The 26,134-nt window shown below is 38.3% G+C and overlaps 1 protein-coding gene across 1 annotated transcript; it reads left to right on the top strand.

The window, feature by feature from the left end:
- The first annotated feature begins 2,958 nt into the window (after positions 1-2,958).
- Positions 2,959-25,690, top strand: LOC149178487 (uncharacterized). Its single transcript, XM_089422116.1, has 7 exons — positions 2,959-3,087; positions 4,246-4,512; positions 4,576-4,677; positions 4,814-4,926; positions 15,597-15,677; positions 16,126-16,221; positions 25,544-25,690. Exons 1-7 carry the CDS (start codon positions 2,959-2,961, stop codon positions 25,677-25,679), a joined length of 924 nt encoding a protein of 307 aa, XP_089278242.1. The 3' UTR covers positions 25,680-25,690.
- Positions 25,691-26,134: the final 444 nt, after the last annotated feature.

Raw genomic sequence — 26,134 nt, 5'->3', positions numbered from 1 at the left:
GACTTCAAAGGCTTTTAAACGCTCCATCAAGCATTTAAATTTCAAATTCAAATAGCTCGATCAAGGGTTTGATAAACCATCGATTGAGCCATTTACATGATTAGAGGCTCAATTGAGAGTTATGGCTCAATCAAACTATGTAGCTTGATGAGCCTTTATAAACAAAAATTTGAATCTCATAATTTAGATTTTAGAATAATAAAGATCTAAAATATATATACAAAGAAAGTAGACATTTTTTATATGATTTATTGAACTAATGAAAGTAAGTATTTTTAATCAATCATCAATTTTCAAATGACAAAAATAATAATCATGTTCATGCTAATTATACATCAAATGACAAGTTATTTGTGGAACAAATAACTTTTGCTATTAATTATTTTTTACATAAGAGGCACGTATTAAATAGTCATTATGCATATATGTGAAGACACTCAATGTAAAGTCACTGCTCAATTTTCTGTCTTGATTGGAGTGATATATTGAACATAATTAAAATATAGTTCCATCACACATACGAAAAAATAATCATTTCTTATTTTAAATAAATTATTTTTAAAAAAATAGCCATTTATTTTATTTTAATTTTTTGGTTTGTTGTTGTTTTTTTGTATCGAGAATTGTCAAGTTTAACCTCAAGTCAGTTATGTCCAGCTAAATTTCTTGAACGCAAAAACTAACCAATCCGTGAAACTCCATTATAGTTTATTGGCCCGCAGAATTGTAATGCCCCGGGATAAAATGTAAATATTTGATTTACTGTGGTAAAAATAAACTGAGTCTGTTATTATTATCTGTTTAAAATTTAAATATAATTTGTTTTCATTATGAGAGGTAAGGCATGTTTCCTTAAAGGAGGTAATTCTCAAGGAGGAAGTTGTCCTTTTGAGGTGGAAGACAGTTGCTGTGCAAGCAACCCTAACTACCTCCCCTAACTGGAAAAGTTTTCAAAGAAAAGGAGGGGGGAAGGAGGAAAAATCTGTGCTCTAGGGACAGGAAGAGAAAAAGAAAAGAATCCAATAAGGAAAGAAAAGTGGCTAAGTCTAGTGATGACCAGATAGCCTTGCTCACTGTACGAGCATCGTGCAGAAGACTGTGGTCTAGCAAGAAGCAAGGGGGGAGATTCTGGTCTCAAAAGACGAATCTCATGGACGAGCCGTTGAATTGAAGCAAACACAGGTTTGGGTGACTATCAGAAAGATCTTAACAGTCAGCAATTCCAGGTATGTAAAAGAATCCCTTGGAACAGAATAGCTGGTAAATTTCTGTTTTGAAATACATTTCTATTGTAGGAGGGTATGGAGGGTTTCCTCTTACAGTAACCGTAGGGTGATATAGTTGTCTTCCTCAAGAATTATTCTTACTGTGGCACGAGATAGTGGATGTGAAGAGTTTTGTTTTCTCTTATAATAAAATTAAGTGATAACCGTGGGCAAAGTCTACAGGGACTGACAATAAAATATACATAAATATAAGGTGGGAAATTCAAGAACTTACAGCAGAATCTGAAAGGCAAGAGGCCGACCCTGAAAATGGGCAAAAAGGAAAACTTACACAGTAGGCAGTTGTTGGATGTTTTAAAGACTACCTCCTAAGCACGTTTAGATGCATGAGAACGTAGTAAGCTTTAAGGAACAGAGTATAGGGGCTTAATGTGCGGTTGGTAGGACCACTATCTACAAGAGTCTGAGGAAAACAATTGAAGTGGCAGAGTTAGTATTCGTAAGGGTTTCATTTATTTAAAAAAAATACAGAACCCTTGTCTTTCTTTCCATTCGCAAGTATCCACAACTGTAATTGAAAGAAAAGCAAAGATATATCCATGTATATATATAACAAAAGAATGAACTTGCATTTAACCAACCATACGACGGTAGATATTCACGCTGCCGCTACAATAACCATTAACTAGACCTCTGAGAAGTGATATTAGGTTTAGGAAAAAAAAGAATACAAAATCATAAAACTATTCACAGGGTAGGCCAGCCGAATGCTAGCGCTAGTTCCGAAGGTGAATGCCCTCATGCATCACAGGTTAGCCAAACAGACATCCAGCTCCCATGCGGGGGGGCGCCTTATACATAATGCGACAAGGAAAAATTTAACATGCGAAAATATTACAGTGGTGCTTCAATGTACAAAACTGTGCATTAACAAAAAAATTACAATGAGATATCCACAGATAAACCGCCATAATTCCGAAACCCTGGAGAGAAAAGCTAAAGAAAACGTTACAACAGATGACGCACCGCACAGAAGAGGTTAAGCCAACACATTTGGAAATAGCATACAGAATGGCCGCGAAGGCTATAACTTAAACTCGGCAAATGGAAATAAACAACAACGGTGCACTGTAATAACAAACTGTAACCAAACGAGAGGTATCCACCAGGGTTATACCCTGTGCTGTGTCCATAAATAAAAATTAATTACATAACAATTCAAGAGAAGCCCGAAGGCATATCAATGTTTATAAACACCAAAATATCCAGGGCCTCAGTTCGGCATAGCTACACCGAGGACAAGTTTCCCTGAAGCCGGGAGGGTGCAGGGCACTCTGGTATGGCGTAAGAATTCGCCATCTCTCTGTGTCAAACAACGAAGAGTAGACGTAAGGTCTTGGGCCGCTTGGCCTTTTCCAAAAAAATCAAAAAGAGAAACCCCTCTGTTTACCATTCGAGGAATGAGTACTAGCAACCAGGCTTGCAATTGACCATAACAAGAGTGTTGCTGATAGGAACATACCTGTTAGGCGATTTAGGAGCCGGAGGAACTCGAGAGGCCAAATAGCATCGACCAGACCCAATGAGCAGATGTTGGAGGTTGACAGCACCATTCTCGACCATGGAACAAGCCAAATAAGAAAACCCATTAGATGATTAAGCAATAATTCAAACAAAACCCTGTAAGGGGCAAGATAAGGAAACAAACCATGTTTAAAAAATTTTTTACTGCATGGCACAACATTTACCAGAAGACCAAGTTGTAATAACCAAGGCAGGTTCCAAGTTGGTGCTCGGCAGGATGAAGCACCGGCAGCATCCACATAGAGCAAAGGAGTATGGACGGGTTCATAGCAGGCAAGTCAGAGCGGCTGCATGATACTGGGAAATTTTTTTGGTTAACTCGCGCCCCCGAATAAACCAAGGAGAAGCCATTTGTTACAGCACAGCCCTTGGATGGGCAGCGGATCATCCAAGTTGTCGATGAGGGTGGTAGGATCGAGGGCGCGAATTCCAGGGGTACCCGGACCTCACCCCTTCACGTGATAGAGCCGGTGGAATTAAATTCCGGAGCCAAGTGTTAAGGGCTGGCAGTGCCAGCAGTAAACCTCCGTCATATCCACTAACCACCGAAAATCTTTTCCAATAACGTAAAAGGAAAATACGTTACCCTCGACTTTTCAGGTTGAAATAATGAGACTGGGAAAATTAATATCAATAACCAGTAAACCTATTCATGCACTTTAGGTTTAATACAAAAGTTAACATTAAGTAAAAAAAATTACTAACCTGTAGATAGGTGTATTACAAGAATCAACCATTTTGTGTAACAAATTTACATATATTGCGCAATTCGAGATACATATAAAAATACAAAGATTGTGTAAGATACATATATTGCATAATTCAAGATTAAAGTAATTGTATTTGATGGGGGCATCAAAAGTTGCAATTTCGATCAATTTTATAACGAATTTCAATGAAATTGCATTCAAGATTTCAGGTTAAAAAAAAAAAAAAAAAAACATAAACATTATTTTATTTTATTTTTTTTCCTTCAACTGAATTGTAATTTTCAAATTAAAAATGTAAGATAAATAGCCTAGTAAGTAATAGTATTGGTGCCGTTCGGCTCCGTTCAACATGAAGTTGAGGGTCTAAACTTAAAACACCATTTTTTTTTCCTATCTTCGATTCCCTTCAAGATAGGTTCCAATTTAAATATGGCTCAATTAAAAAATATTTTTAATAAATAATTATTATACATAAAAACATTTTATTTAACTATTATTTTATTTAAAATAATATTTAAAATTCCAAATAATATGTTATATATGAAATTTGAATTAAGCTAAAAAAAATTTCATTTAAAATTTTTGTATATCTTTATTACGCCGTAAGGCGTTCCCTCTGAGAGGGACCTCCCAAAATGTCTTCGTGTCGAAATTGTAGCCCTTAGATCTAGTGTTAGACGATGGGAGAAAAATGAGCCGTTGATTAAGAGGTTAAAGATTTTTAGGGTTTTGAGAGTGTTGAGGGGGCGGCGGCGGACCTGCACAGGCGACCTGCAGAGGCGGACTCTTCTGCTGCCTTCCCATGCTGGCAAAGAGACTCTGCGATGGCGGACCTGCGACCTGCAGAGGCAGACTCTTCTGCTGCCTTCCCATGCTGGCAAAGAGACTCTGCGATGGCGGACCTGCGACCTGCGGAGGCGGACTCTTCTGCTGCCTTCCCATGCTGGCAAAGAGACTCTGCGATGAGACTCTTCTGCTGCCTTCGCATGCTGGCAGAGATTCTTTGTCGACAGTTATTTGGCCTCCATGATTCAGTGGATTAGTAGCTATTTAAGGTTCGACCCACAGCTATCAAACCCTCATCGTTTACGTTTTCCTACTGTTCATACTACATAGCTGTCTCTTCTATAAGCTTACATGCTTTCTGGGTTTGTCAGGTATCCAGTTATGATCCAAGTCCTCTTCTTCTGCACACATAATCCTTTGATATCATTTTTTTATTTTACTTAAATCGCTTCAGATGGGAAGGTAGCCTTCCCAACTTATTTTTTTTCCTGTTCAATGTTTTTCCAGGTTGTTAACTCAGACAGATTACCAATTTGGGGAGGAATTGAACCACTGAACTGGCAGACTGAGACATTCAGGTACTCAAGCTTTGCAAGTCACTGGCAGACTGAGACATTCAGGTACTCTTGACCGGATCCTGGTATAAAACTTCATCTGTAAAGTCAATAATGTTTAATGTCTTCATTATACTCTGTCTTGTATTGTTACTATCAAGTAACTTCTTCTCTAGCTCGGCACAATGACTTTTTAAGGAAAATACATCTGTTTCTAGACTTTCAAAGCGCTCCAGCTCACTTGACAACTCGCTGATTCTCTGCTTATGTTCATTAATCACAGAGTCACGTAATTGCAACTCCGTTTTTAGCTGCTCATGTTCTACTATTTTTTCATCCAGAGATTGTTTCAAATTTTCTCGTTGTTGAGCTAACCCTTTTCCTTTTTTCACTGCCATAGTCAGTTTCTCCCTTATTACTGATGATCTCTCTTCAGCCATTATTCTATTTTGTTGTATATGACTTTCTATCTCTACTCTATGTGATGCCACTGTGTATCCTGTTTATGGAAACTCTTGTTGCGCTGATAAAACTATCAAATGATGGACACGTAGAACACCTTATATCATTGAAATTCTTTACACAATCATCTGTAGTGTTGGTTACAGTACAGTCTACACATTCAACACTTAACCTTCACTGAATCTATTTTAGCAGAGGGCTTCTTTTATGTCATATGGTTTTATACATATTTGTGTGCAGAGGGCTATATAATCTTCATGATTTCTCTTGCGGTATTTCAATATGATTGGTAATTTAAAAAAAATTTGAGGCTTGCTGTTCAGACCATTTAGGACTAACTCTTTGCCATGCTTAACAAACTTAACATAGATTCAGGGACTTAACTGTGTTGCTTTCTGTCACAACATATATAACCCAGGGTTAGGGTCTGCCCATAGACAACGCCTAATGAGTACGGCATCCATTTATAATTTTGTTCATGGCAGTCGAAGTGACCTGGGTCCTTGGGCACTCTTCAATTTGCCTCCGCTCAATGGATCCAACAGTGCTGTTCACAAGAGGAGGGGGCCAAACAGATCAAGCCTGTTGAGAGCTTCAAACATAGCTCCTTACAAGGATATCTTTAATGGAGCAGTGGGCTTATTGCTTTTTTTAAATAACCTGAAATCTCCAACAACTTATGTGTGCCTCTCAAAGAATTGAATCTTGGTGGCTGGCCAACACACCAACGATCTCACTGCTGAACCTTCACTGAATCTATTTTAGCAGAGGGCTTCTTTTATGTCATATGGTTTTATACATATTTGTGTGCAGGCCAACTAATACATGAATTCATTTGTCCATGGGTTTTGATAAATACTAGCATGTTTACAGCATCACACTCTCCTTTCATTTCTGAAAGCGTTTTGATAAATACTATCATGTTAACAGCATCACACTTTCCTTGCAAGCTTATCCCAAATGAATCTTTCCTTATCCAAATTAAATCGATTCAAAATCAGGCCATTGGTATCTTTATAGGCTGGTGCACCTTGCAAGTTTTGCATCAAAATAGCTCTAATTTTGTATAACTGTGTTGCTTTCTGTCACAACATAGCTCCAAACAAGGAAGCCTGTTGAGAGCTTCAAACATAGCTCCTTACAAGGATATCTTTAATGGAGCCTTCCATGTCCAAATCAAACCTCATTCAAAATCATTGCATTGGTGTCTTTAGAGGCTTTTGTGCCCTGCAACTATTGTGGCAAAATAGCTTTAATTCTACCAATGTGCTGCTTTTGGTCATATGCTTTAAGTTGCAAACTTAACATAGATTCAGGGACTTAACTGTGTTGCTTTCTGTCACAACATATATAACCCAGGGTTACGGTCTGCCCATAGACAACGCCTAATGAGTACGGCATCCATTTATAATTTTGTTCATGGCAGTCGAAGTGACCTGGGTCCTTGGGCACTCTTCAAATTGCCTCCGCTCAATGGATCCAACAGTGCTGTTCACAAGAGGAGGGGGCCAAACAGATCAAGCCTGTTGAGAGCTTCAAACATAGCTCCTTACAAGGATATCTTTAATGGAGCCTTCCATGTCCAAATCAAACCTCATTCAAAATCATTGCATTGGTGTCTTTAGAGGCTTTTGTGCCCTGCAACTATTGTGGCAAAATAGCTTATCCAACAGTGCTGTTCACAAGAGGAGGGGGCCAAACAGATCAAGCCTGTTGAGAGCTTCAAACATAGCTCCTTACAAGGATATCTTTAATGGAGCAGTGGGCTTATTGCTTTTTTTAAATAACCTGAAATCTCCAACAACTTATGTGTGCCTCTCAAAGAATTGAATCTTGGTGGCTGGCCAACACACCAACGATCTCACTGCTGAACCTTCACTGAATCTATTTTAGCAGAGGGCTTCTTTTATGTCATATGGTTTTATACATATTTGTGTGCAGGCCAACTAATACATGAATTCATTTGTCCATGGGTTTTGATAAATACTATCATGTTTCAAAATTCATTTGTCCATGGGTTTTGATAAATACTAGCATGTTTACAGCATCACACTCTCCTTTCATTTCTGAAAGCGTTTTGATAAATACTATCATGTTAACAGCATCACACTTTCCTTGCAAGCTTATCCCAAATGAATCTTTCCTTATCCAAATTAAATCGATTCAAAATCAGGCCATTGGTATCTTTATAGGCTGGTGCACCTTGCAAGTTTTGCATCAAAATAGCTCTAATTTTGTATAACTGTGTTGCTTTCTGTCACAACATAGCTCCAAACAAGGAAGCCTGTTGAGAGCTTCAAACATAGCTCCTTACAAGGATATCTTTAATGGAGCCTTCCATGTCCAAATCAAACCTCATTCAAAATCATTGCATTTGGTGTCTTTAGAGGCTTTTGTGCCCTGCAACTATTGTGGCAAAATAGCTTTAATTCTACCAATGTGCTGCTTTTGGTCATGCTTTAAGTTGCAAACTTAACATAGATTCAGGGACTTAACTGTGTTGCTTTCTGTCACAACATATATAACCCAGGGTTAGGGTCTGCCCATAGACAACGCCTAATGAGTACGGCATCCATTTATAATTTTGTTCATGGCAGTCGAAGTGACCTGGGTCCTTGGGCACTCTTCAAATTGCCTCCGCTCAATGGATCCAACAGTGCTGTTCACAAGAGGAGGGGGCCAAACAGATCAAGCCTGTTGAGAGCTTCAAACATAGCTCCTTACAAGGATATCTTTAATGGAGCCTTCCATGTCCAAATCAAACCTCATTCAAAATCATTGCATTGGTGTCTTTAGAGGCTTTTGTGCCCTGCAACTATTGTGGCAAAATAGCTTTAATTCTACCCATGTGCTGCTTTTGGTCATGCTTTAAGTTGCAAACTTAACATAGATTCAGGGACTTATCCATATACAAATTACAAAGCCTAGTGAATGTTGCATCCACAATGTCAATAGTGGTCTTTTTTGTTTGTTCTTTCTCTCTTGCAAATTTATTGTTTTCCCTTGTACTCATTAATGGGTAGAATGCAAAATCCTTGTTTATTCGCACATATGTGCATGAGAGACTTGGGAGGAGTGTGCTGCACGTGAGGTCATGGAGGAAACAGGGCCAAAATCCCTATTAAAATGACACATGCACTGAATTTGTCTGTAAAAACATTTGCTAAGATTATGCCAGATAAATCTTTAATATGGTTTTTCCTGTTCATAGTTTTTATTTTTTCACCAAAGAACTCCAGGTAAACGCTCCACTATTGGCAATTTTAATAAGGGGTCATTTTGGCTATATAGTCTTCATGATTTCTCTTGCGGTATTTCAATATGATTGGTAATTTAAAAAAAAATTGAGGCTTGCTGTTCAGACCATTTAGGACTAACTCTTTGCCATGCTTAACAAACTTAACATAGATTCAGGGACTTAACTGTGTTGCTTTCTGTCACAACATATATAACCCAGGGTTAGGGTCTGCCCATAGACAACGCCTAATGAGTACGGCATCCATTTATAATTTTGTTCATGGCAGTCGAAGTGACCTGGGTCCTTGGGCACTCTTCAAATTGCCTCCGCTCATTGGATCCAACAGTGCTGTTCACAAGAGGAGGGGGCCAAACAGCTCAAGCCTGTTGAGAGCTTCAAACATAGCTCCTTACAAGGATATCTTTAATGGAGCAGTGGGCTTATTGCTTTTTTTAAATAACCTGAAATCTCCAACAACTTATGTGTGCCTCTCAAAGAATTGAATCTTGGTGGCTGGCCAACACACCAACGATCTCACTGCTGAATCATGATCCCATTGGTATCATCCTTTATTTTACTTTCTCCTTGGGAAGAAACTGTGTAAAGTGCATGTCAAACTCCCTTCCGGACACAAAGTTATCCAATATTGGTTTGCTAAACTGTGTAAAGTGCATGTCAAACTCCCTTCCGGACACAGGTTATCCAATATTGATTTGCTATAGGGAGTAACCTTCACTGAATCTATTTTAGCAGAGGGCTTCTTTTATGTCATATGGTTTTATACATATTTGTGTGCAGGCCAACTAATACATGAAATAATCCTGCAACTAGGTTATGCAGAATTAGGGTACATGTTCAATGATTCCTCGGATTTATTATCAATGATTAATCACCATCATTTAATTACACATCAGAACCCAGAATTAGGGTACATGTTCAATGACTCCTCGGATTCATTATCAATGATTAATGACCATCATTTAATTACACATCAGAACCCGGAATTAGGGTACATGTTCAACGACTCCTCGGATTTATTATCAATGATTAATGACCATCATTTTATTACACATCAGAACCCCAATAGATAAATAGAGAATATATTGATGTGTCCCTCTCAAAGAATTGAATCTTGGTGGCTGGCCAACACACCAACGATCTCACTGCTGAACCATGATCCCATTGGTATCATCCTTTATTTTACTTTCTTCTTGGGAAGAAACTGTGTAAAGTGCATGTCAAACTCCCTTCCGGACACAAAGTTATCCAATATTGGTTTGCTAAACTGTGTAAAGTGCATGTCAAACTCCCTTCCGGACACAAGTTATCCAATATTGGTTTGCTATAGGGAGTAACCTTCACTGAATCTATTTTAGCAGAGGGCTTCTTTTATGTCATATGGTTTTATACATATTTGTGTGCAGGCCAACTAATACATGAATTCATTTGTCCATGGGTTTTGATAAATACTATCATGTTTCAAAATTCATTTGTCCATGGGTTTTGATAAATACTAGCATGTTTACAGCATCACACTCTCCTTTCATTTCTGAAAGCGTTTTGATAAATACTATCATGTTAACAGCATCACACTTTCCTTGCAAGCTTATCCCAAATGAAGCTTTCCTTATCCAAATTAAATCGATTCAAAATCAGGCCATTGGTATCTTTATAGGCTGGTGCACCTTGCAACTTTTGCATCAAAATAGCTCTAATTTTGTATAACTGTGTTGCTTTCTGTCACAACATATATAACCCAGGGTTAGGGTCTGCCCATAGACAATGCCTAATGAGTACGACATCCATTTATAATTTTGTTCATGGCAGTCGAAGTGACCTGGGTCCTTGGGCACTCTTCAAATTGCCTCCGCTCAATGGATCCAACAGTGCTGTTCACAAGAGGAGGGGGCCAAACAGATCAAGCCTGTTGAGAGCTTCAAACATAGCTCCTTACAAGGATATCTTTAATGGAGCCTTCCATGTTCAAATCAAACCTCATTCAAAATCATTGCATTGGTGTCTTTAGAGGCTTTTGTGCCCTGCAACTATTGTGGCAAAATAGCTTTAATTCTACCAATGTGCTGCTTTTGGTCATGCTTTAAGTTGCAAACTTAACATAGATTCAGGGACTTAACTGTGTTGCTTTCTGTCACAACATATATAACCCAGGGTTAGGGTCTGCCCATAGACAACGCCTAATGAGTACGGCATCCATTTATAATTTTGTTCATGGCAGTCGAAGTGACCTGGGTCCTTGGGCACTCTTCAAATTGCCTCCGCTCAATGGATCCAATAGTGCTGTTCACAAGAGGAGGGGGCCAAACAGATCAAGCCTGTTGAGAGCTTCAAACATAGCTCCTTACAAGGATATCTTTAATGGAGCCTTCCATGTCCAAATCAAACCTGATTCAAAATCATTGCATTGGTGTCTTTAGAGGCTTTTGTGCCCTGCAACTATTGTGGCAAAATAGCTTTAATTCTACCAATGTGCTGCTTTTGGTCATGCTTTAAGTTGCAAACTTAACATAGATTCAGGGACTTATCCATATACAAATTACAAAGCCTAGTGAATGTTGCATCCACAATGTCAATAGTGGTCTTTTTTGTTTGTTCTTTCTCTCTTGCAAATTTATTGTTTTCCCTTGTACTCATTAATGGGTAGAATGCAAAATCCTTGTTTATTCGCACATATGTGCATGAGAGACTTGGGAGGAGTGTGCTGCACGTGAGGTCATGGAGGAAACAGGGCCAAAATCCCTATTAAAATGACACATGCACTGAATTTGTCTGTAAAAACATTTTCTAAGATTATGCCAGATAAATCTTTAATATGGTTTTTCCTGTTCATAGTTTTTATTTTTTCACCAAAGAACTCCAGGTAAACGCTCCACTATTGGCTCTCCTAGCTCAGAATCACTTCTCTCCATCAAGGCAATAATAATTGACTGAGCCACTTCATCATTGCAAGATCCAACATAGATCAATCCAAGAGATATAGCAGTGAAGGCAATTACATCTATGGGAACCTTCCAGACCCATGGACTTAATAGATTGCTACCATCCTCAATTAATGAAACAGTACAAGTCTGTGCTAGGTTTAACATATAACTTTCAGATATATATTACAAAAGAAAATTGTAAGAATTTGATTGGCTATGTAGAAAACAATGAATGCTACCTTATAGCAAATTTAGGATTTTGAACTAAGCTGGGCTAAAACACAACTCCATACCCATCAATCACTGAGAATCTGATACACAAACTAACTTACAAATACATAAAAATAATAAGACCTTTTCCATAAGGTTGTCTCTGCAACAAAGCTGAGTCGCATCTTGCCTCAGGGATAGGTAGAAAGCATTCACCCTCTACCTCTGTTAACATATGTCTATGCTTGCACACATTGCTTGCAAAATTCATATTTTCTGATGTAGCTTTATGAAGCTCAAGTACCATATCTCTCAATTGCTTATCACGTTCTGATTTTTCATCTTGCCTCCTTGATAAATATTCCTTGCAATCAACCACCCAACCTGGAGGAGGAATCACCCAAGGAGGAATCACCTTGAAAAAGAGAACTGCAGCTGATGTGAAAATGCCCCTCACTCCGTAAGGCATAAAATCTGAGTAGTTTGATGTATCTGCATGCGTTAACCCGGCAATGATGATGAACACAAGGATCGCCACATGAACTACAGAGGCGATGGAGTTTATTCTAGATGTAACTTTGGTGCTCTTTATGGCAACAATGCCTGTTATGAAGAGGACGGCAACTGCTATGGGGTCCAAATCATTGAAATTATTAGCCAAATTTGTGTGAATGCGAAAAGCATTAGATTGGCGATTACAGAGTGTGGCGAAGTAGGATGTCCATGACCTTGCAACTGCTGCTCCACCAATGATGTATTCTAATATGATGTTGCCTGCCCCTATGAATGCCACAAAGTCTCCCAGTTCCACTCTGAGATAGGCAAATGAACCACCTGCAAAATCAACATAAGTAAATAATTGAAGGAATATAAGATATTTGAGACGATAGCTGACAAACTTGCTGACTCATACTTCTACATTAGTGAGAACTACACTGATGGCTGAAACAGAGTATTATAAAAAAATCTCTCTTCAAAACAATGCCAAGAAACCAATATATATCATATGTCAGGAAACCAATATATATATTGAAGTGAATTTATATTAGATTGATAAAAATTTAATTCATAAGACTATGTAAAATTCTAATGATACAAAGTAGTCACTAGAGCTTAATTCAAAATCCAATGCATCTGGATATGGATCTTAATCATAATCAAAATACTAAACAAGAAATTCTACAAAACATCCCCAAAAATGAATACGTATTTCTGCTCCAGAAACCTCTTCTATGAAAAAATGATGAATTCTTACCTGCTCTGCAAACCTCTTGTATGAAAAAAGAGAGAAAACCAAAAAGGTAAAATTATCTAAAGAGTGATCCAAAGCAAGGAACACTACGTATAGATTTTCTCCAGCTAACCAAGACCTTAGTATGGCCAGATGAGCTTTTAAGCTATCCAGAAAAGTAATCAAATCCGTAACCACCCAAATATCTTATAGAATGATGAATATGCAGATATAGTAAGTGGCAGGCACAAGAAGAATTTTACATTGTCTGAATGAAAAATTACAGGGATGGAAAAGGCTCAGAGTCGTTAGGCAGTATTATGAAGCATGATAAGCAGAAGATGAACGAGAATCAGAAAGTGTGGAGCCCTTGAAAGACATCCCTGGAAAGATTCCTCAATATTTCAGAAAATATTGTCTTCATACTAGAGGCTGAGAATGATTACAGGGCCTTTTAGACAAAATCCCAACCCGAATAACCTGTAAGTTATCTTTGCTGATTGAAGACAAGCCAAATCTTGAAACTCATAAGTCCTTAAAAGCTTTTTCAGGTACATTAGGTCATTTGCCTACAATGTCTTTTCCCTGCTACTAAGCAAAAGTATTTTCTTGTACTTAGTTAAGAACAACTTGGTGGTAGAAAACAATTTGACTCTCAAAGGAACATAAAAGATATTTTTCCATCGATTCTGTGCTGTGTGCTCTGGCCAGGGATGGATAATCTGATTTTATACAGCAACATAGAATATTGATTCTAAGACAATGGGCAGTATGCATGGGTTACACCATATATGGTATAAAGCGAGATGAAGATATATATAGACGATGCATCCAGTTTTATTGAAGAAATTTATAATATTCTGAACATGTGAAATGATAATCAATCTAATACAACACCTATAGGTATTTTGCAGAGTTGGTTCAAGATACCTCAAGAAGAAACTCCACAGTAACTATGCTCATCTTGAGAGGTACTAGGGTGGTTGACTTGAGAAAAAAAGACATATAATAGCATTTGTGTCTACCATGAAAGAAAACACCAATAAGAGAACACAACACTAACATGTATTCTGGGAGGGGGTAAGTTCAGTTCAATACTTGAAGATGAGATGAACACTGCTGTCCTGTGTTTAACTCAGAGAAGCACTGGGATTCTATTAAGAAAACATCAAAGATATTTAGGGAAAGTTGGATTATGATATTTGGTGTACTCACTGTTTATGGGTAACTTGAATCACAACAACAGAACTCCACTGTTAGATGTGATTATTTTAAAAATAAATAACAGAACAGGAACATTTATTCCAGTAAAAATGGATTTGAGCTACATAAATAAATAATTGCCTATTTAATTATAACATAGCTTATAATTAGAATTAGTTGTGGTTAATATTATTGGGTGGTTGATGGATTGATGGAGTATCATTCAAGAACAAAGTATAACCTACGATGTTAGACACTTTGCAAGTATATTGTTCACACCAGAGACAACCATGTTGACATAGAATGGATTGATGGAGTAACCTAAGATGTTAGACACTTTGTAAGTAAATTGCTCACATCAGAGACAATCATGTAACATAAAATGGATGGACAGAGTATCATTCAAGAACAAGCTATATCCTAAGATGTTAGCATGTATATGGTTTCTGAAAAGAAAATTAATGTTACCATAAAAAGAATGACCACTTATAGTTCTGAAGTTTGAAACTACTTTACCTGGAGCAATGTAGCCATAGGAGCCAATAACAGAAGACATGGCCTCCGAACCAGTTTGAATCAGCTTTGCAACTCCAAAATCTGCAACCCTTGCAGTCATGTCAGAATCAAGCAATATATTGCTAGGCTTAACATCTCTGTGTACAATGGCAGGACGGCAATCTTGATGAAGATAGCATAAGCCCAGAGCCTCAGGTTCCTGGATTCTTAGATACATGTGCTTCTTAAAACTCTGAACAATACAGATATATGAATTTCCACCATATCTGTCATTTGCAAATTTGTGCAACATTAAATATAAATCTAGGCTTCAACTTGGTGTTTTGAACTATGCTCTCAGGTTATTCAATCAGGCTTTGTTAACTTTGTCAGTGGTTTATCCTATGCTTTATGCCAAATTTTGTGCAACATTAAATATAAATCTAGGCTTCAACTTGGTGTTTTGAACTATGCTCTCATGTTATTCGATCAGGCTTTGATGTGCATATTTATATATCCCATGTAACGAAGTACAGCCTTATATTCTAGCTATACTCTCAATTACAGAGTATAAGTAGGGTAAAATGTTTTTAAATATGAAGGTCTTACAACAAGGTGGCTGGAAGTTCTTGTAACGAGATCCAATCTTGTTAACTTTGGAAGTAATTTGACTCATAAAATGTATTTATATATTTTACTTCTGAAATCACTATTTAAGTTTGCAAAGTTATGCATATTCTATTTTTAGTGTGCAAAGTCATGCATATTCTATCTGTAAATTTGAATTGATAACTTTTGAATGATGCAACATATTTTTTTAACCATCAAATAATATTAAAAGATGATATTAAACTACTTGTTCTCGGATCATCTTGCACGTAGTTTAATCTCTGCTTTGTTATTGAATTTCTCCCTGCCTTTATCTGACAATATCCATTTTTTACTATGTGTGAAGCAGTTGCAAACTAATTTGTAGTTGCTGTTCAACTTTCAGCGTTGAAGGACATTTCTGGACGTTCTCTGTATTGCTTCAACTCCGGTAACAACCTTAATCTCCTTTCCGAGTTTTTGCTTCATTTCTATTTCATCCATGGACCATGATAGAAAATCCTCTTCCATCAATTGTACATTAGCCACTCAGCAACTATAGAGTCTTACTTGCAAGCAGAAAGTGTTTTTCATATATTTAACATTATGTATATTATAGAAGTAAAAAGATCAGTCTTTTATCATATTGTTCAAGTTCCTTTGGAGACAATGCTTAATAGTAAGTGGGTATTATGGTAAACATTTTTTTTTGCTGGGGCACCCACATTTGCCTAGGATTTTATAGCATAAGAAAGCCTTTAAATCCCTGCAAAACCTTCCTTGCGAGGATTAGATTGTGTGGATTATGTTGGGTTTTCGTTTTCTTCTCGCAAAGACTATTAATTTGCATAGCAATGTGCAGCTTGTTTTGGTTACTCACACAACAATGTTAAATACAGATACTTTGCCTTGGCCTACTTTGTTTTGTCACTGGGCAATCCAACTTTCAGCGTTGACGGACATTTCTGGGCGTTTTCTATATTGCTTCATCTCTGGTAACAACCTTAATCTCCTTTCCGAGCTTTTGCTCCATTTCTATTTCATCCATGGGCCATGATACAAAATCCTCTTCCATCAATTGTACATTAGCCACTGAGCAACTAAAGAGTCTTATAAATTTCATTCAAAATTATTTTCCAATTGAAATGATTCAGTTATATATATGCTTTCTTGATAATTTAAACTTTATTCCTTTGTGTTTAACTAATGCAAAGTGGTGCCATCGTGGCTGTCTTGTTTTTTAGTGTGTGTTGATATTATATTCCACTTGTCATTTTTTTTGTCATCCACACATTAAGAAAGCGGAAAACAAATACATGCATGTACATTTACATTTAGAATGTATGTGGTAATTGATTTAGGACTTTGCGTGTGCTCTCTGCTCTATGTTCAAACAGTTTCGCTTCTCTTTCCTTAGTAGCTAGGCTTTTCATTGCAAAAAAAAGAAAGTAAACGATTGTTTATCATCTTAGATTGCATATTTAGGAATTGTATCTGTACATCACGCGATCAACCTTAAAGGAAAACTTCTTAAGAAAGATCAACTGTAAAATACATTTCAATAAACATAAAAACGCTTTGGAACCTAACGCACACCATTTAGAAGTCTAGGCTAGAGACGTGTTCCGGCGTCGTAAAACCTGGTAACTATCACTTTCATCGTAGGTTGGGTGATTCCTCCTCTTTGAAATGACAAGTGCCAATACGGACTTGTGCTCCCACGTACCGTCGAGTATATATTGGGAGACCACAGTAGGCTATATCCTTTATCCTTAGGAAGCCGTGTCTGCCGCCCTATCGATCGCAATGCACTGAACACAGCATTCGGGAAGATTGACTGCCGTACCATAAAAAGTATTCTGCAGTTTTGCGATTGGTTTGGTAATCCCCCTGTCTAGATATCCAGAGTAGTCACTTTCGTTCCTTTTCAGACTCCTTAAAAGAAAAGGACCATCTGAGCACTTGTCACTTCAGGCTCATTAAAAATCGAAGGCGACTAGAGTCATCTTTAGCTTTTTCTCGACTCTTAAAAAATGAAAAAGCAAATTGTGTCAAAGTGTCATAAAATTTATTTAAATCGGAATAACCTCACAGGGTAGTCACTTTCATTCCTTTTCAGACTCCTTAAAAGAAAAGGACCATCTGAGCACTTGTCACTTCAGGCTCATTAAAAATCGAAGGCGACTAGAGTCATCTTTAGCTTTTTCTCGACTCTTAAAAAATGAAAAAGAAAATTGTGTCAAAGTGTCATAAAATTTATTTAAATCGGAATAACCTCACATAGTAGTCACTTTCATTCCTTTTCAGACTCCTTAAAAGAAAAGGACCATCTGAGCACTTGTCACTTCAGGCTCATTAAAAATCGAAGGCGACTAGAGTCATCTTTAGCTTTTTCTCGACTCTTAAAAAATGAAAAAGCAACTTGTGTCAAAGTGTCATAAAATTTATTTAAATCGGAATAACCTCACTGTTCCCTCGTTGGTCTTAGGGTAAGAAAATGGAGTCCACCATTCAAGGATTTCCCCATGGAGGAATCCTGCTCCCTTTTCCTCTAGGGGAGATGTTGGTGCACCTCATATGGCTACATTGACCCTTCCAGGCCTTGCAATTGCCCTGCCAATATACTTTTTTCTCGACCTCTGCCGTTCAAAACACCTTGATTCTCGATCAATCAACTCAGCAACCAGATGCTACTAGAGTTGCCCAGATCGAAGGCGACTAGAGTCGTCTTTAGCTTTTTCTCGTCTCTTAAAAATTGAAAAAGCAGTTGTGTCAAAGTGTCATACAATTTATTCAAATCGGAATAACATCACTGCTCCCTCGTTGGTCTCAGTTTGACAAAATGGTGTCCGCCAATTAAGGATTTCCCCTACTCCCTTTTCCTCTAGGGGAGATGTTGGTGTACCTCATATGGCTACATTGTCCCTTCCAGGGCTTGCACTTCGCCTGCTGGTATGGCTTTTCTCGACCTCTGTCGTTCGAAACACCATGATTTTTGGGCAATCAAATCAGCAACCAGATGATACTAGAGTTACCCCCAAACCTTCTATTTCATTTGTTTCGCCCTCTCCTTCCTCTGCGCTTCGTGGAAGTATGCTTAAAAAAATGAACATATAAAGATGTTGTAATAAATATCTTTCTTCATTATGTTTATAAGCTTAGATGCCCACTCATTTAGAAAAAAACTAAACATGCTCTTACAACATTTTTGTGTTTTGTTTTGTACCAGAAAATGACATCAAACCTCACTGAAAATGCAATTTCCTCAATGTTATCTGGATCAGCTCATATTCAACCATACCTGCAAATTGCTGAGCTTGAGCCAATACAACCAATGCAAAACTCAACTCCACGATATCGTACTGCAATTTCAGACGGAACACATAAGAAACACATCATGCTTCCAAAAGATTTCAATGATCTCGTAGCAACAGGCTTGCTACAAAAGGGTTCTATTATAAATGTTAAAAGTTGGACTACCTCAGCTATTGGTCCTTCAACGTAAGTTTGTTATAAAATTCTTATTTCAAATTTAACATTCTTTTACTTATAACACAACCACTTCTAACAGTTATTCCTTTGACTCTCATTTGTCGTGTAGGTCTATAAAGCTATTAGACTTTGAAATATCTACTTCATTTGCACCCTTAATTGGCAATCCAAAATCTATGAGTTTCCCCATCACATCTGATGAAAACTCTCCATCCTCATCGGATCCACATCCTCCATCAAAAAGGCCCTGCCCTCTTCCAACTACTCCAGCCCCGTCCGTTCAACCGGTTCAAATTCCCATCAAATCGTTAAACCCTTACCACTCAAACTGGTGCATAAAAGGATACGTCCAAAGGAAAACAGCTCTTCGACAATTTCAGAATCAATACGGACCCGGTAAAGTGTTTGGCTTTGACCTGTTCGATACAGAGGGTGGAGAAATCCATATTACATGTTTCAACAATGTCGCAGATTATTTCTTCGACAAAATCCAAAATGGAAATGTCTACATTGTTTCTAAAGGGAATGTGAAAATGGCTAATAAGCAATACAACCACTTGAACAATGACTGGGAAATTTTGTTGAATGCAACATCTACCATAGAACATGTTGCCAGTGAAAAAAAACATAATCCAGCAGTTCAATTCAGTATAAAATCAATTGATGATATCAGAACAACAAACGTCAACTCCAATGTTGATATTTTGGGTGTTGTCACAGACATTTCCAGTGTATGCACTATACGTAGAAGAGATGGCTCTGAAGTCAATAAACAAACAGTACAGCTTCAAGACATGTCAGGGTATAGCATAGATGCAATCTTTTGGGGCGATAATTTTAAAGCCGTTTCACAGGAAATCTCCTCCCTATGTGCTACAGGCAATAACCCCATCGTTGCAATCAAATCTGCACGTGTTGGAGAATTTAATGGGAAAAATATCGGCACTACAACGAGATCCATTGTTCTTGTAGATCCTGACATTGAAGAGGCCCATACGCTAAAGTCGTGGTTTAAAAAAGAAGGCTCCACTGCTGCTTCAACATCTTTGACAACAAGCTCTCCTTTTTGCCCCCAACAAAAAAAAATAACAATTGCTGACATTTACAGTATGGATTCCTTAGAGAAACCAACATTTTTCCAATTAAAGGGCACAATAACAAAAATTGGTATGGATAGTTTTTACTACATTTCTTGCCCGTCCATTGTTGGTGGGAAAAAAATGCATGAAAAAACTTATTCCACAAAATACAGGGGTGTGGTTCTGTCCAAAGTGCAACGCTGAAGTAAGCGACTGTGATTACCGATACTTATTGAAAATCGACATACAAGATCACACTGGTGAATTGACTTCAACTGTTGCTTTCGAAGACGCGGGCTCTACAATTCTTGGAAATAATGCCAAAGACTTCTATCTATTATCTTCAGATCCAGAACTAATCAAGGAAATTGTCTCTAGAGCTCTATGGACAGATCATATCTTCACACTTTCGGTGAAGACAAAAACTTTTAAAGAAGTCCCACGATTGAAATGCGTTATCATAAAAGAAGAAAAACTACATTTCACGACAGAATGCAAAAACATCCTTCGAGAAATTCAGAGCATCTCGACATTGTAAATAAATATTGCAGAATGTGTTCCTTGCTTTTTGGCAATTCCTATTGTCCAATTTTATAAATACAACTTTACAAGATATATTGTTGCATGTCTTCTTATGAAAATTTCTTATATACCATTGAAATAAATATTTGTTCTCCATTGTATCTAGCATTATGTTAGTAGCAAAAATCACATTTTTTTTTTCCTTTTATCAACTTTACACATGAAACTACCTACATGTATGCATCAAAAATACTAATACGTTCTTTCAAAAACATTTCTCAAATAAAAAAAATCACATGGCACTATTCAGAACTTAGATTTTTTTCCCCTTCTTTCGCTTTCGCTTGCATTTTTTACCCTTCTTTCGCTTTCATACAATAACGTGGTTGTTGTCTCTAAATAACATTCTTGTTTTCCCCTCCCTTGCTTATAGGTACCATAAATTTTGCGAATGGCTTCTTCTTCTAATAATGAACGTGCTCGAAGATACTATGCAACAAATAAAGAACGAATAAATGCACGACGCCGTGAGCTTTACCAAGCAAAAAAAAACATCATAGAATGTCAAAAAAACAAAAAACAAAAGGGTGACCAACCTTCCTCGTCTGAAATGCCCCACCCTGAAAACAATCCTCCCTTGCAATTATCAGGCTCTTTATCTTCTCAGCAAACCTCTCAAACAAATACAGCCATGCCTCATTGCCCTAACCCCTCCTTTGGACATGCTTTCAGCAACGTTTATACCGATCAAGCACATCGAGATTTCCGTTCAAAGCTTGATAAACTTCCACCTAAATGTCCATGCTCCATTTGTCTTGAATCATATCCTGGAATACATATCCGCAATTCCAACCACATGGATTGCTGCTCTAGATGTGCCTCTGAAACAAAGGGTCATCGCTTCTCATTATCAAACAACATGGACCCTGGCCCTCAACCAGCTACTCTTACGTCTCTTTCGCAAATAGAAGAAATGCTCATTGCTAGGGTTAACCCTATATTGCAGGTAACACATGCACGTGGTGGCCAGTATAAATACAGTGGCCACACAATTTGTTTTCCTCAAGACATAACAAAAATCGCAAACATGTTGCCATGACGTGTTGAGCACTTGGACATCCTAATTGTCACGTGTCATGGTAATGACCATAAGGCTTATGATTTCATTGTCAGTAGACATCGCGTTCTCACTGCATTGGAATACAAATTGGCTAATGACCCATACTATAAGAATGTTCGTATTGATTCCAATGCACTGGCATCCTTACCAGCAATCCCCACCGATGTCTCCTCCTCGCTTCACCATTCCAATACTACAGAAACCACTGTTCGCCTTCCACTTGAACCACCCCATGAGCTCACCGAAGATTTCGCAGACCCATCTGCTGCCCAAACATCATCGTTCGTACCCATCATACCCAACACAAATACAGAAATTCAAGAAATCCGCCATTATTTGCATGCTTGCAACCACCAATCTGATACTACAATTGAGTGGCCAACAATTGGTTTATCGCCAGTCAATGAATACAACACAGAAGGTCTACTCTCTATGGCTTTCCCCGCCCTTTTCCCGACAGGCGCTGCAATGCCAAATCAGCCAAGAATGAAAGCAGTGCAGTTACATGAATATGCACTTCATCTCATACGTTACTGCGATAACAGATTTGGAAGCCACCCACGCTTTCGTTATTACATATATAATCTCATGATGCGGCATCGCAGTCAAGCAACAGCGTCGATTTTTGTGAAAAAAAGCATCACAGATAACTTTCCAATATCTATTCGAGATCTGAACATTCGATTAGAACAGTTTCCAGATGAGCAATTGGCGGAGCAAGTCATGCGATTCGGTGGCTCTTTACGTGGAACAAGGTCATTTTGGCACAAAGCTAAAAATGAGCTAATGGACATGATATCTCAACTCGGTTGCCCGACATTCTTCTTCACATTAAGTGCAGCTGATACAAAATGGCCTGATCTTCATGCAGTCATGCCCGGATGCCTTCCTACTGATATTGGAAAACAACAAAAGTGGAGAAATGATAACATTATCTCTAACCCACATTTAACATCGCTATATATGCACCATAGATTCACAGCATTTCGTGAGATTATCTTGGAGAAACACCTGAATACAAAAGATTACTGGTACAGGTACGCATTCTACCGCATTTTTTTTTCCTCCAAGAACTCTAAACATCATTCCTCACCTATTGCAAAATTATCTTACAAAAACGCATTCTTGTTAGGTATGAATGGCAACATAGGGGATCTGCGCACATCCATGGTTTCCTTTGGATAGAAAATGCACCTGATATGGGGAATCTCAACTGGGAAGACACAGAAGCAGTCGATATTGCAAGGTAGTTCTTCGACAAATATATTTCCGCTTGGAACCCTCGTGCTCCTTCGAGTTCAACCCAACCAAATGCTTGGACAAATCCCGAAGACCCTTGCCTATTGTCCACACTGCAAATCTTCAGAACCAATCCTTTCAGTGACTATGAACAACTCGTCAATTGTGTTGAACGTCACACAAAATGCTCAGAAAGCACGTGCCTAAGAAAAAATGGATCCTCACTCCAATGTCGTTATAAAGCACCGTGGGAATTACATCCAAAATCGGCCTTATTCATTGATTCCAATGGCCAAAAAACATACACCCCTGCTCGGAACGACGATCGACTCAATAGCCATAACCCTACCATCCTATCTATTTGGCGTGCAAATGTTGACTGCCAACCAGTTCTCCCCATACACGCTGTACAAAAATATATCGCCAAATATGCATCCAAAGCTGAAAAAAAATTTGAAAGCTTCCACGACATGCTACGTAGAATTGTCCTTGCTTCACCCATTGCTGACCCAGCAACATCCGCATTTCGAAAATTTCTTGCTGAAACCCTTGTTGATCGTGACATTGGAGCCCAGGAAACCTGCCATATGCTGCAAAAATTACCGTTAACATTATGTAGTCGGCCATTCATTTCTTTAAATGTAAACCAAAAAATTCTTATGCGCCTTCCACAAACGGACGCCACCTCCACTACATCCCCGCACTTCATAGATACATATATCCAACGCCCTTCTACCCTAGAGTCCACATCACTAATAGAGTTGGCAAGATCCTGGTCATATGATCCTCGTCGCAAAACAAACAAATGGAAACAAAGGCCTACAAAGGCAATTGTTCGGGTCATACCACGCTACTCCTCCATACCATCCACAACAGAACCTTGCTACGCTGACTTTTGCAGGGTTGAGCTTATGCTATACAAACCTTTTCGCCGTATCGTACAAGATATAGGAGATTCTGCTGCAGATTTCATCGCAAATTGGCAAACATTTCGCCCATTCTACAATCCTTGGCATCAACACCGCACACTATCTGATATTGAATCTGTCACAAATGATACCTCAACTATGAATGAAGCCAATCCAGCAGACGCCATGGAAATAAATGAATGGGAATTACTTTCCCAATTACACCCTACAAATGAGCTTCTCATAAATGACCTTGACATGCTTGGTCTTCGTGGCTTTGATGACACCCATAACTGGAATCATACCACTATCCCATTGGATCTACAAAATAATGCAATACAATTCATTGAGAATAGCCGCTCCATCCACCGCATTCTTCAAACACATCAACATACCCTGCCGACCCTTACTACATTATCTCCAATGCAAAGAAAAGCTCTGAATATTATTTTTAATCATTTTGCTAGGAAGGATTATTTACCCGCTCTCAGAATGATAATACAAGGCACTGCTGGTACGGGAAAATCCCTCCTTATTAATTGCATCAAAGATATGCTCATAGGCCTTGCAAGCCTGGAACCTTCACCGATCATGCTCCTCGCCCCTACAGGGGTTGCTGCCTTCAACATACAAGCATCGACAATCCATTCTGCTTTGCACCTTCCTATAAAGGATCTTATGCCGTTAGAAGGTAGTGCTCTTGCAAAATTCCAGGAAGAACTCAAGCATATAAGATACATACTGATCGATGAAATGAGCTTCATTGGGCCAAAGCTTCTCAGCCATATTGATGCACGTCTTCGCGAGGCATTTCCCCACCAAAGAAACACTCCTTTTGGTGGTTGTTCCATAATATTAGTTGGTGATCTCGGTCAGCTACCACCCGTTAAAGACATACCTCTGTATGCAGGGACGAGCCACGGAAGCGCACTGTGGGGCACCTTCGACACAGTCATCACATTGGACACAATATTTTGTCAACAAGGCGACGACATCGCACAGGTTACTTTCAGGAACATTCTACAGAACATTAGAGATGCAAATCCAACAATCGATGACTACAACATACTCATGTCGCGCACAGATTCCTTTTTATCAGAAGAAGAAATACGTTCATTCCATGATTCCATGCATTTATTTCCAACAAATGCTCAAACAACGGTCCATAATAAGCAAATGATGAAATCTCTTAACACTCCTATCGCACGATCCATTGCTGAAGATGACGCCACATATTCCAGTCTTTCCTCTGAAGATGAGCAACTTGAGCGAATTGTATTGCTATGCAATGGCGAAAAAGTTATGTTGACTTCCAACCTTTGGGTTTCAGCCGGTCTTGTTAACGGTTCCCTTGGAAAAATTGTAACCATCTTTTACAAAGAATCAACCGCACCACCACAAATTCCAACATTTGTTGTCGTAGATTTCCCCAAGTACATTGGGCCTCCTTGGGATGAAAGAAACCCCACTCACTTGCCTATTCCAGCAGTAAAAAGAAATGGTCGTGCACAAATTCCACTGAAGATGGCTTGGGCTTTAACCATACATAAATCTCAAGGTATGACCCTTCCAAAAGCAACAATTGACATTGGAAAAACAGAACGTCAAGGTCTCACATTCACAGCTATTTCAAGAGTGCCTTCTCTGCAAGATCTCCGGATTAACCCCGCATTCAGTTTCGATCGTTACGGTAAAATGAAGGACAACAAAAACATTGCTCGCAGAAAACACGCGGAGGAAATTCTCCGTTCAATGCCGCCTCCAGATAATCTGCTCCAACCCGTACTTTGACATCGCCAAAAGGTTTCCTCCATTTATTTACCTCATTCTCTTTATTAACATACTTTTCATATCTTTCAACAACAACAAACTTTAATCATTATTAGTAAATAAGCAAATATTAGGATGTCTTTATATTGTTTATACATCTCATTCTTACCTTTTCTTTCTTTTGCAGCAGGCCACATGGGCTCAGAAATAACATACCTACACAACTACATGTAGATTGGCAAGCAAAAAAACTGCATCTCCAGCTGTGCATTGACCTCCAATTGTGTTCAATATGCCGTTATTCACCATGCATCTTCCACTAACAATATATGGATCCCCATAGCAAAGGTAACTTCATTACCATTCATTCCAGATTCATTTTAACACAACTCACCTGCAGAGTATTACTAATACATTTCTGCAACTGGTTTACATATTGCTAATTCTAACAAAATATAAATTTTGCAGGCCCATTGCTGCATCTTCAAGGCCTTCGCTGCCTCCGCCATGTTTTCATACAACTTCAAATATGGAATGACAAGCACAATGTTCTTTAGACTATTATATTCCTTCTCGAACCTCTTTTGTTACAATTCACTGTTTGTATTTTCCATTTCAAACTTGAAAAAATATGTTTCAAGATCGAATACCGTTTTCATTGTTTGTTTCCTCACAACTATTTGTGTTTTCCATTCCAGTCTTTAAAAAGGATGTTACAACACACTTTGTATTTTCCATTTCAAACTTTAAAAAGGATGTTACAATACAATATTTGTAT

Source organism: Pinus tabuliformis, chromosome 4_1 (genome assembly GCF_031772625.1).
Source record: "Pinus tabuliformis cultivar Carrire ecotype Pingquan chromosome 4_1, CPIR1, whole genome shotgun sequence".
Taxonomy (NCBI): domain Eukaryota; kingdom Viridiplantae; phylum Streptophyta; class Pinopsida; order Pinales; family Pinaceae; genus Pinus; species Pinus tabuliformis.
Note: the sequence above shows the minus strand (reverse complement) of the source record. Positions and strands in the feature narration are given on the sequence as shown.